This window comes from Mytilus edulis, chromosome 1 (genome assembly GCF_963676685.1).
Source record: "Mytilus edulis chromosome 1, xbMytEdul2.2, whole genome shotgun sequence".
Classification (NCBI taxonomy): domain Eukaryota; kingdom Metazoa; phylum Mollusca; class Bivalvia; order Mytilida; family Mytilidae; genus Mytilus; species Mytilus edulis.
The window spans coordinates 110,134,948-110,154,201 of record NC_092344.1 but is presented as its reverse complement, the minus strand read 5'-3'; the positions used below and the strand labels follow the sequence as shown (position 1 = coordinate 110,154,201).

Genomic DNA, 19,254 nt, shown 5'->3' with positions numbered 1-19,254 from the left:
AATTATCTTATTACTAACACAATTTTATATTAATAGTATTGCAATTTTCATTATCCTTATTACAAACCTAATCTTGAACGATATCCTATTTTTTGGAAATATTTACCTGTAACGTCACTTTTGTGCGTCGATCTAGTCCGGTGACATACAATGCGTGGTTCGGCTGTGCTGTTTTTGTTTGCTGACCTAGGTTGTTTTACGTGTTCGTTTTTATTATGTAGTTAGTCACCACTTCGGTGTTGACATGTATATCAATTATATGGTACTTTTTATAAATTTACTGTTTGCAAAAGTATGATTTTTTTCTAAATACTAAGGATTTTCTTATCCGAGGCAGATAACCGTAACAGTATCTGGCAAAACTTTTTGTGTGAATTTTGGGTCATCAGTGCTCTTCATCTTTGTTTGGCTTTCTTTACCATTTTGATCTTAGCATCACTGATGAGTCTAACTCTTATGTAGACGAAACACGCGTCTGGCTTATTAAACTTTAAGCCTGGTAAATTTGATAACTATCAGCATGTCGTAATGTTCTATTGTATTGTTTCTTTGTGCATTTCTCTATCCTGTATGTTCTTCCATTTATTTATAATGTAGTCCTGTCATGAATGTTGTTATTTTAGTTTTATATTTTACATTAAAAGCGGGAACTTTGGCTAGTTACAAATCTAGGTTCAACCCACTATTTTTTTTCTTAAATTGCCTTGTACCAAGTCAGGAAAATGACAATTGTTATCTTATAGTTTCGGTGTGTATTCCATTGTCGTTTTTGTTGTTGCACTTTAGTGTTTCTGTTGTTTCATTGTTTTCCTCTTATATTTGATTTGTTTCCCTCAGTTTTAGTTTGTAACCTGGATTTGTTTTTCTCAATCGATTTATGATTTTCATAAACAGCGGTATTCTACTGTTGCCTTTATTTACATCGAGCAACTGATATTGAAAAATGAATTTTTCATTTAAAATATGTTTATCTTTAATTGCAATTACAACTTGATAACTTCACTTTCCTTTCTTTTTCATTTGGCATTTTTTAGCAGCACCACCAATACAACATTACTTAGAAGTTTTGCCATAATCTTTAACCAAGATTTCAGAAAACATTAACCTTTTGATTATGTCATTACCCCAAAACAAATCATGAAGTGAAGAGTTAAATTGATAACTACATATATAACAAAAATCAAAGTCAAAATGTAAGCTTTTGTACACCTTGTCAAGATACCACAAGTAGACAGGTGAGAGAGGTCAAAAACATTGCAACAGCGAAAAACCAAAATAAAATCCTGTCCAAGTTGTCACAAGTTCGTTTTACATCTTCTCCAGAAATCTTCTCGTCGACATCCAAATCTTCTGAATGTTTTTCTTTGAAAACTGTTACTTTATTCTTATTACTGTAACAAGTTACTTTATTCGTGAGTCGACAAATTACTTTCACCCAAGATGGAGGGCTTGGGTTGTTGCTATGGTGATTTATTCTCAATTGTATGGCTGTAACTGCTACAATGGCTGTTTCAAGTACCATCATCGCCTTCAGAAATATTGCTATTACAGAATTATCTGATGATTCTGGGAGATATGACGACAAAATAAAGGTATAGACTGAAAATGCTAGGTACATTGTTGTTGTGTAGGATATTTTCTCCCCGCTATCACAAGGAATACAAAACGTGAACAGATCAAGTACGGCCATCATGACTACAGGAAGAACAAATTCTAGAAGGACTCTATATGGTTTGCGTTTGATGTACAATTTAAACTGAGCTCTCTGTTTATTGTTTCTATTTATTATTCTCGACTTTGTCTTTTCTATTATCCAATCATCTTTTACTTCCGTAACATCTGTATCAACAACTGCAGAGTCAATCCAAATTCCATCACCATTTAGAAATATAAATTCAATGTCACATGACTGATTATCAAATGGATAATATTTAACATCGATAGCACACTGGGTTTCAAACCACAGAAAGTGTATCCAAGTGACATCCCCATTCTTCCCTACTTTCAACTGTTTCGACTTCGACTCATAATTGCCTATCGAAGCTCGACCGTTATGAATTCTTATATCCGGTTTCCAGATCGATTCCTCTGGTACAAGAATCTGGTTAATGTCATAAAAATGCGATTCATTCCATGTTAAATAATTGTCATTCCATTTGATTTTCAGTTTTCCCGAACCAGATATGCTTTGACTTTTCTCATTTACTTCATCAATTTCGTGAAAAACTAGTTTAACATCTACAGCTAAAGACTTTGAAAAATCCCAAGACGGTCTGACATCTTTATCGTACGTTTGAAATAAAGTTTTCTTCAAGTTCACAACATCTTCAGCGGAATACCCCATTCCAGTTCCAATAATAATTAACACATTCAAAAATACCAGCAGCAGCATCATAGTATGTTGCAGCCACTGTTGTTGACTGTGGTGCGTTTAAAAATGAAATGAGGATGAACAAGTAAGTTTTAAAATACAAATATTTAATAAGATCAATTAAAATAATTTTAATTATCACAATATATACATTTAAATACATTAAAAGTTCAATTTAATTTTTTCAAACATTCACTAGTCTAGTATGCCATTGATATGAAAAGACATTTTCGTAAGTTTTTGTATAGAATTATTCATTTGGAAAGATACATAATATGATGTAAAGAAAATTAAAGTGTTTTAAAAACGTCATTGAAACATTTAAACTTTTAATGCACTCTTGAATATTATGAAAAGTGATGACTTTTTTAATCAAAACATCATAATTAATAAGTTATATTTGGTACTAGTATATATTTTCAGAAACTATAGAGCATGTCATAAAAAAATATATGCTGTTACTAATGACATTAGACTCTCATAGAACGGTAAATATGAATCCCAAGTCCGATGAAAGCAAATGTAAATGACTATTAGCAGTTAGTTTGATTTTTTAACAAATAATTAACATTAAGATGAGAATTGTCAACATTCCAGTTTACTTGTGTAATGCAGTCAATGAGGTATAGATGTGAGATATGCGTCATTGAGACAGCTCCCCGACGACAGAAAAATCGTGTACATGAAAAAAGACAAGTATGTCAAGTCCCGAGTCTAGAAAGAATAGGATAATGATGTATGGCCAACTTTCGCTGTATTTGTTTCACCCACGGGGTCAAATTTTTCAAAGTTGTCCGGCAAATTCTATACCACAAATTAAGTATTGAAAAATCCATATCATACATGTTTTTCTTTTCTTTTTTAAACATATTTGCATATCATCGAAATGGTATGAAGCGCTGCATTCATGTTGCTGTTATAACATTTTGATATCAAAATAAAAAATGCAACCTTAATGATTTTTTAAGTTTTTCATCGAATTAACATTTTGCTGATGGACTATCACCCCCGAGGCTGATAGTCAGTACCTCGGTCCTGACAGGAGTAATAACACATTTTGAAACTATCAAGAAACTATATAAGGTTTCGACTCTCTCTTTTGGATATGGCTTCTCTTTGTCGAGCCTGCGACTTTTGCCGCAGAAAACTAGACATATATATATAGTGACGGCTGCGTTAGGTAACTTCTTAAAAGCTTTATATTTTTGATGGTGGAAGACCTGGATACTTCATTCTTTGTATATAGATCTTATGTTATGAAGTTTCCGTCTGTGATGTGTTCATTGTCCTTGATCTCATTTTCATGGTTTAGTGTCTACTTTAAAAAAAAAAGTTAAGTTTTTTTGTAATGTTAACTTCTGAATTAATGAAAGTAATATGAGTAATATGATAACTATATATTACTTTCTGTGGGAAATATTATATTGCTTTGCACTAATATGAGTAATAGGATAACTATATTATGAGTAATAGGATAACTATATTAGTAGGTGCATACCTTGCAAGGTCCTCACGCCCGTCTTACTGTATTCATTTGACCTCGACCTAATTTCATTGATCAGCGAACAAGCTAAAGTGTCGTGGTCAAGTCCATCCATATATCAGATATGATAAACAATAAGTTTACTATATTTGGTGTATGAAATGATTTTAAGGTGTACATGCCCAACTGGCTGGTATCTTCTGACCTTGACCTCATTTTTATGGTTCAGTGGTCAAAGTAAAGTTTTTGCGTTTTGTTCTTTTTTTCTATTACTATATGAACTAGGTCAACTATATTTGGTGTATGGAAGGATTGTATTGATTACATGTCTGTCTGGCAGGTATCATATGACATTGACCTCTTTTTTATGGTTCATTGGTCAATGTTAGGTTATCATGGTTATATTTGTTTCTCAGATACAATACGCAATAGCCTAGGTCAACTTTATTAAAGGCATAACATGATTGTAAGGTGAACATGTCTGCCTGGCATGGTTCATCCGACCTCGACTTTATTTTCATGGTTCATTGGCCAATATTTAGTTTTCTCAGTTAAGTTCATTTCTTAGAAACTATAAGCAAAAGGTCAACTATATTTGGTGTAATGAATGATGTAAAGGTGTACATGTATTTCTCGTTTGGTTTATCTGACCTTAACCTCTTTTTCTTGGATCATGTTAAGTTTATATGATACTTGTAGTAACGTTTTATTTTAAGGACTATCAACATGAAATCAATGGTCAGTAAAGAAGACGAGACACTTCAACGTGTACACTCTTTTTTCTGTCTTTTATGTCTTTATTTTTGATCATATAGCTCTTAAACTGTTTCAGTTCTTATAAATCATTGACTCTCAAATATTCGACTGTGAGCGTATCTAATTTATATCAGCCCAGAACTTCAATTCACACATGTAATTTACTAAAGTATTTGTTTTCATTTTCTGTATTATAATTGTTTTAGTGTTAAATATTCAGCAATTTTGTTTCCATCAGAGAAAAATATTTTCTCTGGTTTTCAATTTTCCATCATAAAAATTCATTCAAAGTTTGACAAGAACGAATATTTTGTTTGTCTGAAATTTGGTAAAGCAAAATTGAATAAGACAACCACGCTTGGTAATGCAAAATTGGTAAAGCAAAATTGAATAAGATAACCATGCTTTCTAAACTCTCTCTCTACATGTTGTAATCAGCCCTGTGTACCTTTCCTTTTTCCGCTGGTATGCCTCTTCACATCTCTTTCCCCAAGGTACTGTCAGTTCTATTGCTACTATCATCTTTGATGACTGTGACCAAACTACAATGTCTGGGCGTAGGGTTGTCTGTACTCATTCAGGAAACAGAAACTTCCTGCCAATGGCAGCCCACATAATCCACTCACTGCCATTGTCCAAGATGAAGTGATGTGACTTTGTTGCATGACCAGTATCTCCCTCTCTTACCAATCTGATTCGCTTTGCCTCTATTGTTGATGGTCTCTTCTTCCTTTTCTCAAGGATCTCTGCCAGATGTATTACAACCTTGTCATGCGATCATCGATATCTTTCCTATGCAAGAGCAAACTTTCTAACTGAAAGTATGTGTGTCATCGTGCCTCTTTGGCCACATAACTCGCAGCTTGGTTCTTCTATCAATCCCCACAGTCTTTGTGATGAAGAATACTTTCTGCTTGATCTACTGCAGTTCTCGTTGATCATTTCCGCCTTGTACGTGCTGTGATTCAAGCCTTGCTGATCTTGCTGTCCTTAAACCTCCAATCTTATCTTACCATCTTAAGCCATTCTGCAGCCTGTGCTTGTACTGTCTTCACACTAATTGGTATTGTCTTTAAAGGTTTCATTAAACCATTTTCCAAGGCACTTTATAGGGTTTTCTACTGTTGTTGGTATTTCGTCCTGTTTGATCTTAAGATAGAACTTCGTTGTAATGTGACCCTTTCTCAGAATCATTGATTTTAACTTCATTGGCTTAAATCTTTATCCTGGCCCAAGTGACTAACTCTTCCAGTATTCATCTTGCTTGAATATGGGATTTGCTTGTTGCTGGTATAAAAATCCATAAATCCCTTGTTTCTCTTTCTGCTCTTATTGTTCCTTTATGATGTTATTCATACTCATAATAAATAGTATCGGTGAGATAGTACATCCCGCAGCCATTCCCTTCTCTAACTTCTGCCACTCTGTTATCTACAGTAAATCGCAGCTGTTGAAATTCCACTAAAATACTCTTGAACTATCTTCCCGATGTGATCTGGAATATGTTGTGATCCATTCCCATCTCTATCAATTTGTGTACTCTCGGGCATATGCGTTTGCAAGGTATAAAAATAGAACTGCCAAATTCTTCTTTCCAGTCTTCACCTCATGTATGAGTTTGCTAAGAACACTAATATGTTCTACACATCATGAAAACACGCAATGCCCCCTTTCTGCATAGCTATATCGATGTAGCTATTATCTACCATATATTTCGTCATTCATTTCGACAATACAGAATAAATGATTGTTACCTCTATGCTCAACAATGAAATAGTCCTGAGATGTGGAATGCTTTTTTTATCTTCTTCCTTTGGTACAAAGCACCCTTCTGTCTTCTGCCAGCTTCCAGGAATAGTTCCTTTTTTCAAAGTGTTTGTAATAGCTGCCATAGCTTTCAAAGAGACTTTGGGCATTTTCTGTCGACTATGTATGGTACTCTACTGTACCCTGGTGCTGATCCTGATCTTTTTTACCACCTCACAAACTTCCTCCCATGTTAGTTCCTTCGTTTCAAATTATATTGTTGGTTTTTGTTCTTCTTCAACTGTTGGGCAATATCCCAAAGGTGTCTGTCTTTCCTTGTCTGAATGTGTTTGATGCATTTCTTCCTAACTACAATGCAGATGCTTTGTTCTTTCTCCACCAACAGTGTTTTTGTGTAGTTGTATAGATTCGTGATAAAGTTCGATCCATTTTTCGCTTTCTTCTTATTACTATTCTTGAGTTCTGCCATTCTAATTCTTTTCAACTCATCTCTAACACTGTCTGTAAGGAAGGCTTTTCATAACTTCTCAATCTAATTGCTTTTCTTGTACTGTCTGTTTAAGTCTATGAGCACCTTCCTTATGTGTTTAATTTTCTGTTCTCTCCTGTTTAGTGCCTGCTTAATGTTACTCCTTTCTTTCCTCTCCTCGACACCAAATATCTCCATTCCGATGTTAAATACTAGCATGGTCAGTGTTTCTATCCTCCTCTCAAAACATCCTTCAAGTGATGTTTCTAGAATTACCCCTGTATCATCGTTTAGATCTCTCCATTGGGCTTACCTGTTCATTTTTGGCCATGCTACTTTTCTTTCTGATGTGGTGTCTCTTGCCTTTGCTATGTAATGTGCTCCTCGCTTATCAAACTTTGCTGCTGTCTAGGGATGATCCTGGTGCTGAGAGATTCCTTGAGCTATGGTTTGTGTCCTGGCGAGGATTTTTCTGTGCCTAACCAAATAAATCAGTGCGCTGCTCTTTAACAATTCATCGACTGCATTCAGACCTTGACTAGTGAATCTTTAAGCCTCATTGGTTCTTACATCTTTCCACAATGGCATGTAGCTTCTGCTCTCTCTCTTCAGTGTCAGAGTTGTTGAAAATCCTAGTCAAATATGATTGGAGTCAAGTTAGTTCTTCATGGTCATATAACTTATGTTTCTATACATGTATATGCATGTTCCAGACCATATGAGTATTTTGACCGTAAACGTTTAGTCGTACGGTCAGACCATACGGACTGTACATACGGACTGTACAAGTATATAGTTAAGTACGAGCAGACCATACATGTTTTGGGATCCTATTGGTTAAATTAAAACAAACTTTTTATCAATTTTTTTTTAATGTTCTTTAAATTGTTATTATTACAACTGGATAAATAAAGTGAATTTCGAACAATTGAAATTAGATATTTGTTTAATTATAAGTCCGAATCCTGTTTTTGTACTCTAGCCCAATGTGACACTTGCTACCACAAGAAACATAATATTTTTTACATTGCCATATTTTGTTCATGTATGTTCCTTTACATTTGCATTTTTTTGTAAAGTACCAAAATATTCTAAAAACATTATCTTCCCACTTTATGTTTATTTCCGATAACTTCATTTCAGTGAGCATAATTCAAGTAATGTATTAGTATTTCTGACATGCTAAATACAGGAGAATAACATATTAAATTATCGTGACTTTTTTAAATAGTTGAAATATTCATTTTCAATTATACAATTGTAATTTTTATATTTATTTGAGATTTAAGTTATGTTGATCTGTAATATAAATTTGTATCTAATCAACTTGACCAACTTCTTAATATTAGGCAGACCGTACGCGTACAGTCCTATCGTATGCGTATGGTCCAAATACTCATACCGTCTGGAACATGTATACATCCCTGGCTTTCAAGTGTTTTTGGTTGTGCGTTCCCGTTTAAGAATATCAAGGAGAACACCTCAATCACACGACTGTTATTGTTACTTTTAAATATGCACATAAAACAGATATTTGATTATATAATTTTTCTTATTTAATAGACGGATAATATCTGTCCTAATTTTATCGCATATTTGGACGTATAAAAATAAAAACATTGATGTGACTGAATAGTAAGAACTATCATTCTTCACGACATAAAAAAAGCTAATCGGTATATCATTACATGTAAGATCATGCGACTAACGAAAGCCAACACTGGCGGATCTAGAAATTTTCATAAGTGGGGGCCCACTGAAAGCCTAAGAGGGGGCCAGCTTCAGTCACGCGTCAGTGATTCACTATATAAGCAACCAAATATTTACCCAAAAAGGGGGGACCTGGCCCCCTGCCCCCCCCCCCCCCCCCTAAATCCGCCTCTGTGCAAATTTGCGGTAGCATTTTTTTAGATTTTAGAATAGCAATTACTAGTATATGTATATCTTTTGAGGATTATGACAGTTGTTTTCCATTCGTTTGATTTGTTTGGGCTTTTCATTCTGCCATTTGATCAGAGACTTTCCGTTTTTAATTTTCCTTGGAGTTCGGTATTTTTTGTTATTTTCCTTTTAAGTATATATGTTTTAAAAAAACAAATCATGCATGGTTTATGATCATGTTTGTATGAAATATCTTACCGAAACTTATTCCACGACCTAAATGTTAGCCTTTGTATCAAGTGCATCCTTGATTAAACTTAATTTTTAAAGGACATTTAGTTTTGATGTGATTTATAGCTACTAAAGACGTAAGTCATAATAAGTATATAAAGGCAAGGCATTTAAGATTGTAATGTCCTATCTTTTATATGGTTTTTTTTCGTGAATAAAAACAATATCTTGCTGTTTGTTTGCTGTTCATTCTCGAATAAGTTGAAAATCCCTTTATGATGAGTCTTATAATAGTCCGAGTTGCTCACCTTGTAAAGATATGCCATTTTGATATTTATCTAAGTATTATTGCAATCAGTTATTTTTGCTTATTTGAATATCTTACTAAGAGGCAATTTTGTAGATCTTGTATTGGTAATCATTTTACTGTTTAGTTATACAGGTCTATCAATTAGAGTTTTTTTGTATATAATTGACAAAATTAAAGGAATAATGATAAAACAGTCCCCCCCCCCCCCCCCTGATATCATCTGCTTCTAACCAATCTAGGTTTTGAGAAAAATGGAAAAACGGACACAAATCATCACTTAGGGAAAATAACTTACAGAAACGGTTGTCAATTTTGGGCAAGATGAGGTATTTGTGCTGAACATTATAGCTTTTAAAAGAGGGACGAAAGATACCAAAGGGACAGTCAAACTCATAAATCTAAAACAAACTGACAACGCCATGGCTAAAAATGAAAAAGACAAACAGAAAAATAATAGTACACATGACACAACATAGAAAACTAAAGAATAAACAACACGAAACCCACCAAAAACTAGGGGCGATCTCAGGTGCTCCGGAAGGGTAAGCAGATCCTGCTCCACATGTGGCACCCGTCGTGTTGCTTATGTGATTACAAATCCGGTAAATAGTCTAACTCGGTAGGTCACATTCATGAAAGGGAAGGGGATTGTAGTTACGACGTAAGGAACATATCCGATATCATTTGTGAAACGGTTATTCCATAACGGTCAACCAACTCGTGATGGCGTCCGTAAAATTTACGAAGGGATGATTTCAACTTCACCATTTGGAACTCTTGGTTTAGTAGCTTCCTTGTGAGCAGTAACCCTCTATCAAGAAAATCATGATAGGAAATGCAAGCACGGGAATATCGTATCAATTGGGAGATATATACCCCGTATGCAGATGCTGCTGTAATGTTGCTACTTAGAAATGGAAAGTTCACAATTGGAAAGCTGAAATCATCTCTTTTGTCGTAAAGTTTTGTTTTCAACCGACCCTCATTGTCAATTTCTAGATGTAAGTCAAGATATGAAGCCGACTTAACTGTATCTGTAGTATCCTTTATCTCCAATTCGATGGGATAGATGCGTTCCACATAGTCACCAAATTTTGAATTGTTTAGTGAAAGAACGTCATCTATATAGCGGAAAGTAGAGTTAAAGGATATTGCTAACTTCTTATCTTTCTTCCTAAGAAGTTCCTGCATGAAGTCAACCTCATAATAATAAAGAAACAAGTCGGCAAGTAGAGGGGCACAGTTTGTTCCCATTGAGATGCCGACAGTCTGTTGAAAAACACGTCCTCCGAACCATACAAATATGTTTTCAATCAAGAAATCTAGCATCTTGATAATATCGGTTTCAGAGAATTTTTTGTTTAAATCAGAGTGGTTCTTTACAAAGTATGATTTATCCCTCCCTAAGACAAGATACTTGTATTTTAACTGTTCCGCTCCATCTTTTAAAAGTCTGCAAAAATACATAAATGTGTTATACTCATTTTTCAAGAGCAGTAAATCTTCTGAGGTTCCAACTGACGATATCAACCAAGTTGCCTATATATCTTATTTTTGTGAATAATTTGGCTACATATTGTTCCTCTATTTCTATTATACTTTTCTGCCTGCTTACAATTTATGATAAGGGTAGAAAACGACTTTCAATGGAAAAAATTCTATTCAAATTAATATAACTGGACTATATGCTGGCTATCAGTGTTTCAGAAGTTTATAAAACATAATAATAATAAAAACATTCCATGTAACTATGGAATAAGCAAGAATTGTCTCATTGTTAAGATAACTTGCAAAAAAACTGTCTTCGTCACGTCGATACAAAGAAACAAAGTTACCCATGAAAATTTAACATTGACCAATGAACCATGAAAATGATATCAAGGTAAGATAATACCTCCCTGACAGACATGTACACCTTACAATCATTCAATACACCAAATATGGTCGACTAATTGCCATTAGTATAGGGAAAAGAGACAAAAACACAAAACTTAAGTCATGAACTGTGAAAATTGTAAATTTAAAAAAGAAAAAACTGAGATTTTATTAAATAAATTATCATCATAAATTCTGAGTACACATATCTGCGCAAGTCTGACAGGAGGAAATCCCCAACTAAAAATATCATCAAATGACAACAAGGGATGACCTGTGCCCATATCACGCAATTTAATTTCCAAAGTAAACAAGAGGCCCTAGAAATATACCAGGGGATGAATGGGGGGTTGGGAGGGACCTTTAATGTATGATGATAAGTAAATTTGGAAAATAATCAACTGCCTTCTCACTACACCAAATACAGAAGATTGTGCATGAGATTGATGAAGGCTAGTGGTGCATCACAGACGATGTAAGTGGAATCTCTAACTACTCGGGAGAGATGTCTGGCTGCGTTCTTAATGAAAACCTCTCTCCTTGTAGCTATCCTTGAGAGAAGCCACGCAAACAGATGTAGATTCTCTGAACTGAGACGAAGAATCTTGCCCTAAAAAAAGGGACAGAAGAGTGTGTCGTACTGATAGAACCAGTGAGAGAGCAGAAAACAGATGAAGATCAAGATAGAGCTATAAATATGACCATCTCTTGCTCTGCTGATATCTTTTGAAGATCTTCCGACAAAATATAAACGGAGGGAAGCCGTAAACAAACATTCCACCCCAAGGAACACTCATGTAGTCTACTACGTAGGCCTTCTGACCTGGTACAGGAGACATGAATACTTGAACTTTGTAATTAAGGCTTGTTGCATATAGGTTTACAGGAAGCCCACATTGAAGGGTTATTGCCTTAAATACCTATTGGAGAAGTTCCCACTGTGTATTGACTGGGGTAAGTGTTCTGGACAGTGCATCTGCTAACACATTGAGTTTCCCTAAGACTTGACGAACTACAATCTGTAGGTGAAGATGATTGAAAAGAAAAGAGAATTGTTCTTGCTATAAGTAACACCTCATAAACAATGAATTCCTCCTTTGTAATGCAGTAGGGACTGAAAATGAGGCAGTGCAAGAATAACTGCTTTCATTTATAGTATGTTGATGTGTAATTTCAAAAGATCAGGCCTTTCAGTCACAACAATGCATACGCTGAAATATCTCACCTTCTTTATATACCATTGATGTTATGTTGACAGTCCTAAATATACAGCCACTATCACATAAACATGACCCAAGAAAATGATGTCAAAGTCAGATAAACCAAACAGGAAAAACAGGTACAACTTAATAATTACAATCATTCAACACACTTAATATAGTGTGACCTATAGCTTATAGTTTCTAAAAAGTAAATCACAAAAATACTGAACTTAGAGGAAAATCAATTCGGAAAGTCCATAATCACATGGCAAAATCAAATAACAAAACGCATAAAAAACGAATGGACAAGAACTGTCATATTCCTGACTTGGTACAGGCATTTTCAAACAGACGTAACCAAGTAAACTAAACATTGACCAATGAACCATGAAAAGGAGGTCAAGGTCAGACAAACAATGTCTGGCAGACATGTACGCTTCACAATCAATCTCTGCATTAAATATATAGTATACATATTGCTAATGAAACAAACTTAACCATGAAAACTTAACATTGACCAATGAACAACCAAAATGAGGTCATGGTCAGATGATACCTGCCAGACAGACATATACAACTTACCATCCTGCCATACAACAAATGTAGTTGACTTATTGCTTATAGTTTACGAAAAAACAAACCAAAACACTAAAACTAAAAACATTGAGCAATGAACCGTGAAAATGAAGTCAAGGTCAAATAAAACCTACGGGATTAGTCAATGTGTACATCATAAAATATTTCCATACACCAAATATAATTGACCTATTGCATTCTTGTGGATCTTGAGTATTGTACAGTGGGATAGGAACAGAAGAAAGCGGAGTTTATTCTCTGAATTGAAGTGTCAATCCCGCTCGAATTACTTTCAGAATCCAATAATCTAAGGTAATACTTGTCCATTTATTTAGGAAATGAGTTAAGAGAAGTAAAAGATGAGCCTCCAGTGGATTAAAAACAACAAAGAGAAACATTCATCTTCACTGGAGCTGGGGTTTGACTAAGATGCCTCTGAACCTCCGAAAATCCTATCATTGAAAGGAGACTTAATTAAAGGATCATTGAGAATATCCAAGACTTTTGCTTTATCCGGAATTTCAGCTCTTTTGAATAAAGTGCAATTGGCTACAGAACCCATATTCAACAACTGAGAGGCACATAAAGCCTTGTCACCTGTAAGTAGACCTGCAACATGTCCTTCCTTATTATTTTCTTTTCAATTTTGTTCCTATAACAATTTAACTGCTATAACTAGGAGATTACTATTTTACTGACATCTGCAGAGGGAGGGCTATCAGTACCCATTCATACCTGTATCAGTATATTGCAGTTTTCAGTAAACATATAAATTAGTAAGAAAGAAATAAAAGAAAGTGAATTGTAGCAACTCTAACCTGTAAGAGAAAATGCCTGACCTCTGGTGGAACAGAAGAGCACTTTTAAGTACTTGAGCAACTGCAACAGTTTTAAAATTAAATTTAAATTTAAACATATCTATTTATAGTGGATTGGGAAACAAGTTATAGCAACCTTTCCACTTTGTGGGTGCGAGCACTGCCTTGTAGCGGCATTAGCCTGCTCTTTTTCGAAATCTACAATAGTCTCTTTTACGTGCAAGAGATATGGCTCTCTCTTAACACGGGGCTGTAACACAATGTGTTACATAACAATATTTAAACATGTAGCTTGCAGACAATTATCGTACATGTATTCTGCCAACTTAGTACATGTATTATTTAATAGCCAGACTACTTTATAAACTGTTAACATTTATGGCCATTGTTGAAAGCTGATTAATGACCATTCTGAACTATATAAGATCCAGCTTTGGGCTCGAACGGCAGATTGGTACAAGAGATTCCTACAGATAGAATCCGATAGGAGATTCCGCCAATGTCTCGCCCCCCCCCCCCCCCCCGTGGGTAGGCTGAAACTCATGCACTTAATATCCGAATGTACTCCACCAGGACTGAACAGTTATATCACTATACGATCACGTGTCCGTGTGACAGAGTTATTGAACATTCAAACAATTCAATTTTAAAGACAGTTTCTGAACATTAGAACATTTGAACTTTAGAAACAATCTTGACTTTGTAATTACATAATAAACTCATTTAATTAACCACTGACTTCATTACAGGGCAGCCACTTATTGTCCCCTTCCGACAGACTATCATCGTTTCCTTAAAACCATACTCGCAAATGGTGCCAAGGGAGAGCCGAAAATTTTCATCCGGACGGTGATCAAACCAGGAACCTTTGTGATAGTAGTCCGATGCACTAACCACTACACCACAGCTCTCCTTGCAAAAGTGCTTAAAGCATGGGAAGCGCATCCCATTATCCTAAGTTTAGAAAGAATCGAAGATGATGACGCCGTGTCACATTTAAGTACCATTTTACACAAAGTAGAATCATTATCTTTAGAACGGAACTGCTCAGTAAATGAGGCAAGACCAAAACCACTTATTTGAGAAAATTGGGACTCAGACACAATTCAATTATTGATTATCTAATGAGATGTCGACATGTAGTTCGTTGGATTGTAAATAGTTTTGTGGAAAACTATTGTGTGACTTTACGTTGTTTATAGACATGGAATGGTAACTCTCATAATGGTATAATAAAAATGATCCTCCAAAGTAGTAGGGGTATCCCCTGTCTCTATATCCTTACTGAAATTAGTAGAAAAACGACTCATTACAGATGAAGGGATGGGCACAGGACCAGAATGTTGAGAACAATTTTGAAAGTCCCGAACTAGATAATCACCTTCTGCCTGGCTGCCTTAGGCCACTGAAAAACGTTCTTCCTCGTCACTGTTCTTCAGATCACTTTCAATATTATGATCTGGAGGGAGTGAAATCACTGGGGAGTTGGACTTATTGGTATTGTTTTCTATATAGCGTACCCAGGCAGTTGGAGAAAGCCGTCAATTCAAAAGAAATCGACTGACGAAAGCCATCAAGAATACTCTTGAACCGCTCTAAAGAGGGTCTGGTTATTAACCTGATAAACCTGGTGCCTTACAGAAGAGAAAGGTAGAGCAGCATGTACAGATACACTACTACAACTACTAGATAACACTGCTAAAGGAGAAGGAACTGACAGATTAGATGTAGCAAAATGAGTACCTACACCGGGAGAAGTAACTGGTCCACAATAAACACAAAAACCCTGACCAGAAAAAATAAAAATATAGATAAATCATAGGCAAAGGAAATCAATACCAAGACATGGCGTCACTATCCAAAGCAAAGTAAAGTAAAACCACAGTTTGAAGATGGGGTTCTAGACCCAGGTAAGCTTAATTCCATAGAGATACTAGCTATAATGCAAAATGTTGTCCTGCATTTTTTATGCCCCACCTTCGATAGTAGAGGGGCATTATGTTTTCTGGTATGTGCGTCCTTCCGTCCGTCTGTACGTTCGTCTGTCCGTCCGTTCGTCCCACTTCAGGTTAAAGATTTTGGTCAAGGTAGTTTTTGATGAAGCCGATGTCCAATCAACTTGAAACTTAGTACACATATTCCTTATGATATGATCTTTCTTATTTTAAAACCAAATTAGACTCTTGACCCCATTTTCATGGTCCACTGAACATAGAAATTAAAGTGTGAGTTTCAGGTTAAAGTTTTTGGTCAAGGTAGTTTTTGATGAAGCTGACGCCCAATCAACTTGAAACTTAGTACACATGTTCCTTATGATATGATCTTTCTTATTTTAAAATCAAATTAGACTTTTGACCCCATTTTCATGGTCCACTGAACAACGAAATTAAAAGTGTGAGTTTCAGGTAAAAGTTTTTGGTCAAGGTAGTTTTTGATGAAGCTGAAGTCCAATCAACTTGAAACTTGTGGTCAAGGTAGTTTTTGATGAAGCAGAAGTCCAATCAACTTGAAACTTAGTACACATGTCCCTTATGATATAATTTTTCTTATTTTACAACCAAACTAGACTTTTGATCCCATTTTCTTGTCCACTGAACATAGAAATTAAAAGTGTGAGTTTCAGGTTAAAGTTTTTGGTCAAGGTAGTTTTTGATGAAGTTAAAGTCCAATCAACTTGAAACTTAGTACACATGTTCCCTATTGGTTGATCTTTTTTTAGCTCACTTGGCCCAAAGGGCCAAGTGAGCTTTTCTCAGCACTTGGCGTCCGGCGTCCGGCGTCCGTCGTCTGTCGTCCGTCGTCGTCCGGCGTCGTTAACTTTTACAAAAATCTTCTCCTCTGAAACTACTGGGCCAAATTTAACCAAACTTGGCCACAATCATCATTGGGGTATCTAGTTTAAAAAATGTGTCTGGTGACCCGGTCAACCAACCAAGATGGCCGCCATGGCTAAAAATAGAACATAGGGGTAAAATGCAGTTTTTGGCTTATAACTCAAAAACCAAAGCATTTAGAGCAAATCTGACATGGGGAAAATTGTTCATCAGGTCAAGATCTATCTGTCCTGAAATTTTCAGATGAATCGGACAACCCGTTGTTGGGTTGCTGCCTCTGAATTGGTAATTTTAAGGACATTTTACTGTTTTTAGTTATTATCTTGAATATTATTATAGATAGAGATAAACTGTAAACAGCAATAATGTTCAGCAAAGTAAGATTTACAAATAAGTCAACCTGACCCAAATGGTCAGTTGACCCCTTTAGGAGTTATTGCCCTTTATAGTCAATTTTTAACCATTTTTCGTAAATCTTAATTATCTTTTAGAAAAATCTTCTCCTCTGAAACTACTGGGCCAAATTAAACCAAACTTGGCCACAATCATCATTGGGGTATCTAGTTTAAAAAATGTGTCCGGTGACCCGGCCAACCAACCAAGATGGCCGCCATGGCTAAAAATAGAACATAGGGGTAAAATGCAGTTTTTGGCTTATAACTCAAAAACCAAAGCATTTAGAGCAAATCTGCTTTGGGGTAAAATTGTTCATCAGGTCAAGATCTATCTGCCCTGAAATTTTCAGATGAATCGGACAACCCGTTGTTGGGTTGCTGCCCCTGAAATGGTAATTTTAAGAAAATTTTGCTGTTTTTGGTTATTATCTTGAATATTATTATAGATAGAGATAAACTGTAAACAGCAATAATGTTCAGCAAAGTAAGATCTACAAATAAGTCAACATGACCAAAATGGTCAGTTGACCACTTTAGGAGTTATTGCCCTTTATAGTCAATTTTTAACCATTTTTCATAAATCTTAGTAATCTTTTAGAAAAATCTTCTCCTCTGAAACTACAGGGCCAAATTTAACCAAACTTAGCCATAATCATCATTGGGGTATCTAGTTAACAAAATGTGTCCAGTGACTCGGCCAACAAACCAAGATGGCCACCATGGCTAAAAATAGAACATGGGGGTAAAATGCAGTTTTTGGCTTATAACTCAAAAACCAAAGCATTAAGAGCAAATCTGACAGGAAGTAAAATTGTTGATCAGGTCACGATCTATCTGCCCATGAATTTTCAGATGAATTTGATAATCGGTTGTTAGGTTGCTGCCCCTGAATTGGTTATTTTGAGGAAATTTTGCTGTTGTTTTGTTATTATCTTGAATATTATTATAGATAGAGATAAACTGTAAACAGCAATAATGTACAGCAAAGTAAGAACTAAAAATAAGTCAGTATGACCAAAATAGTCAATTGACCCCCTAAGGAGTTATTGCCCTTCATAGTCAATTTTTAACAATTTAAGATTTTCAAGTACTGTTATAGATAGAGATAATTGTAAGCAGCAAGAATGTTTAGTGAAGTAAGATCTACAAACACATCACCATCACCAAAACACTATTTTGTCATGAATCCATCTTTGTCCATTGTTTAATATTCACATAAACCAAGGTGAGCGACACAGGCTCTTTAGAGCCTCTAGTTTTTCAAGGCCAAATTAGATTTTTTACCCAATTTCACGGTCCATTGAACATGGAAAATGATAATGTGAGTGGGGCATCCGTGTACTTTGGACACATTCTTGTTTATAATTGTAATATCTGTCCTTCCTTTTTATTTTACACTCTATTCAGTCCTGCCTTTTTTGTTTAGTTTATCGTGACTTTTTTTTACAGAACTTGTCATTTTTATGCTTAGTTGCTCATCCTGCCTTTTTTTTTATAACTCAGAACTCCTGTCCTGCCATTTTTTTTTTCCTTGACCCCCGCAAAAAATCAAATGGTAGCTCCCTGATGATTAAACACCTATTATTTGTAGTTTTTTTTAACATAAATAGAATGATCAACTGTATTAAAAGCTTTTTGTAGATATAACTTCATCATACCAGTGTAGAGTACCAGGCAGGATTGAGGAGGGGGTTAACAAATATGATAAGCAATAGGTCAACTATATTTGGTGTATGGAATGATTGTAAGGTGTACATGTCTGTCTGGCAGGGTTCACATGACCATGGACTCAATTTCGTAGAACATTGAAATATTTATTTTATGTGATACTTGTAGTAAACCCTTCATAATACAGACTTTCAGTATGAATTCAATGATAAGTAAAAGAGGTTATACATTTTCAATGTGTGGTCTCTTTTGTAAACAATGGTTACTTTATCAAATAAAAAAAAAAGTTTTGACATATCTGTATGGTGTGAAAGACCATGTAGTAGTAGCATATCTTTATAAAAGATCTTTTAAACCTTAATTATCATAAGTAAGGTAGAAAGACCTTCAACTGTGTTTTTTTTCATTCATTTTCAGATCTTATTCTCTGTCCCCCAAAACTCTCATCCTTCCTCTTTGCCTCAATGGTTCTAACCCTTATTCCCTGTCCCCCAAAACTCTCATCCTTCCTCTCTGCCTCAATGGGTCTAACCTTTATTCTCTGTCCCCCAAAACTCTCATCCTTCCTCTCTGCCTCAATGGTTCTAACCCTTATTCTCTGTCCCCCAAACTCTCATC

The 19,254-nt window shown here is 35.3% G+C and overlaps 1 protein-coding gene across 1 annotated transcript; it reads right to left on the bottom strand.

Annotated features, from left to right (window-relative positions):
* Positions 1-1,213: 1,213 nt before the first annotated feature.
* Positions 1,214-2,344, bottom strand: LOC139498562 (neuronal acetylcholine receptor subunit beta-3-like). Its single transcript, XM_071287040.1, has one exon. It carries the CDS (start codon positions 2,342-2,344, stop codon positions 1,214-1,216), a length of 1,131 nt encoding a protein of 376 aa, XP_071143141.1.
* Positions 2,345-19,254: the final 16,910 nt, after the last annotated feature.

Coding starts and splice junctions, on each gene's coding strand:
- LOC139498562 (XM_071287040.1), bottom strand. CDS start 2,344: ATGGGGTATTCCGCTGAAGATGTTGTGAACTTGAAGAAAACTTTATTT.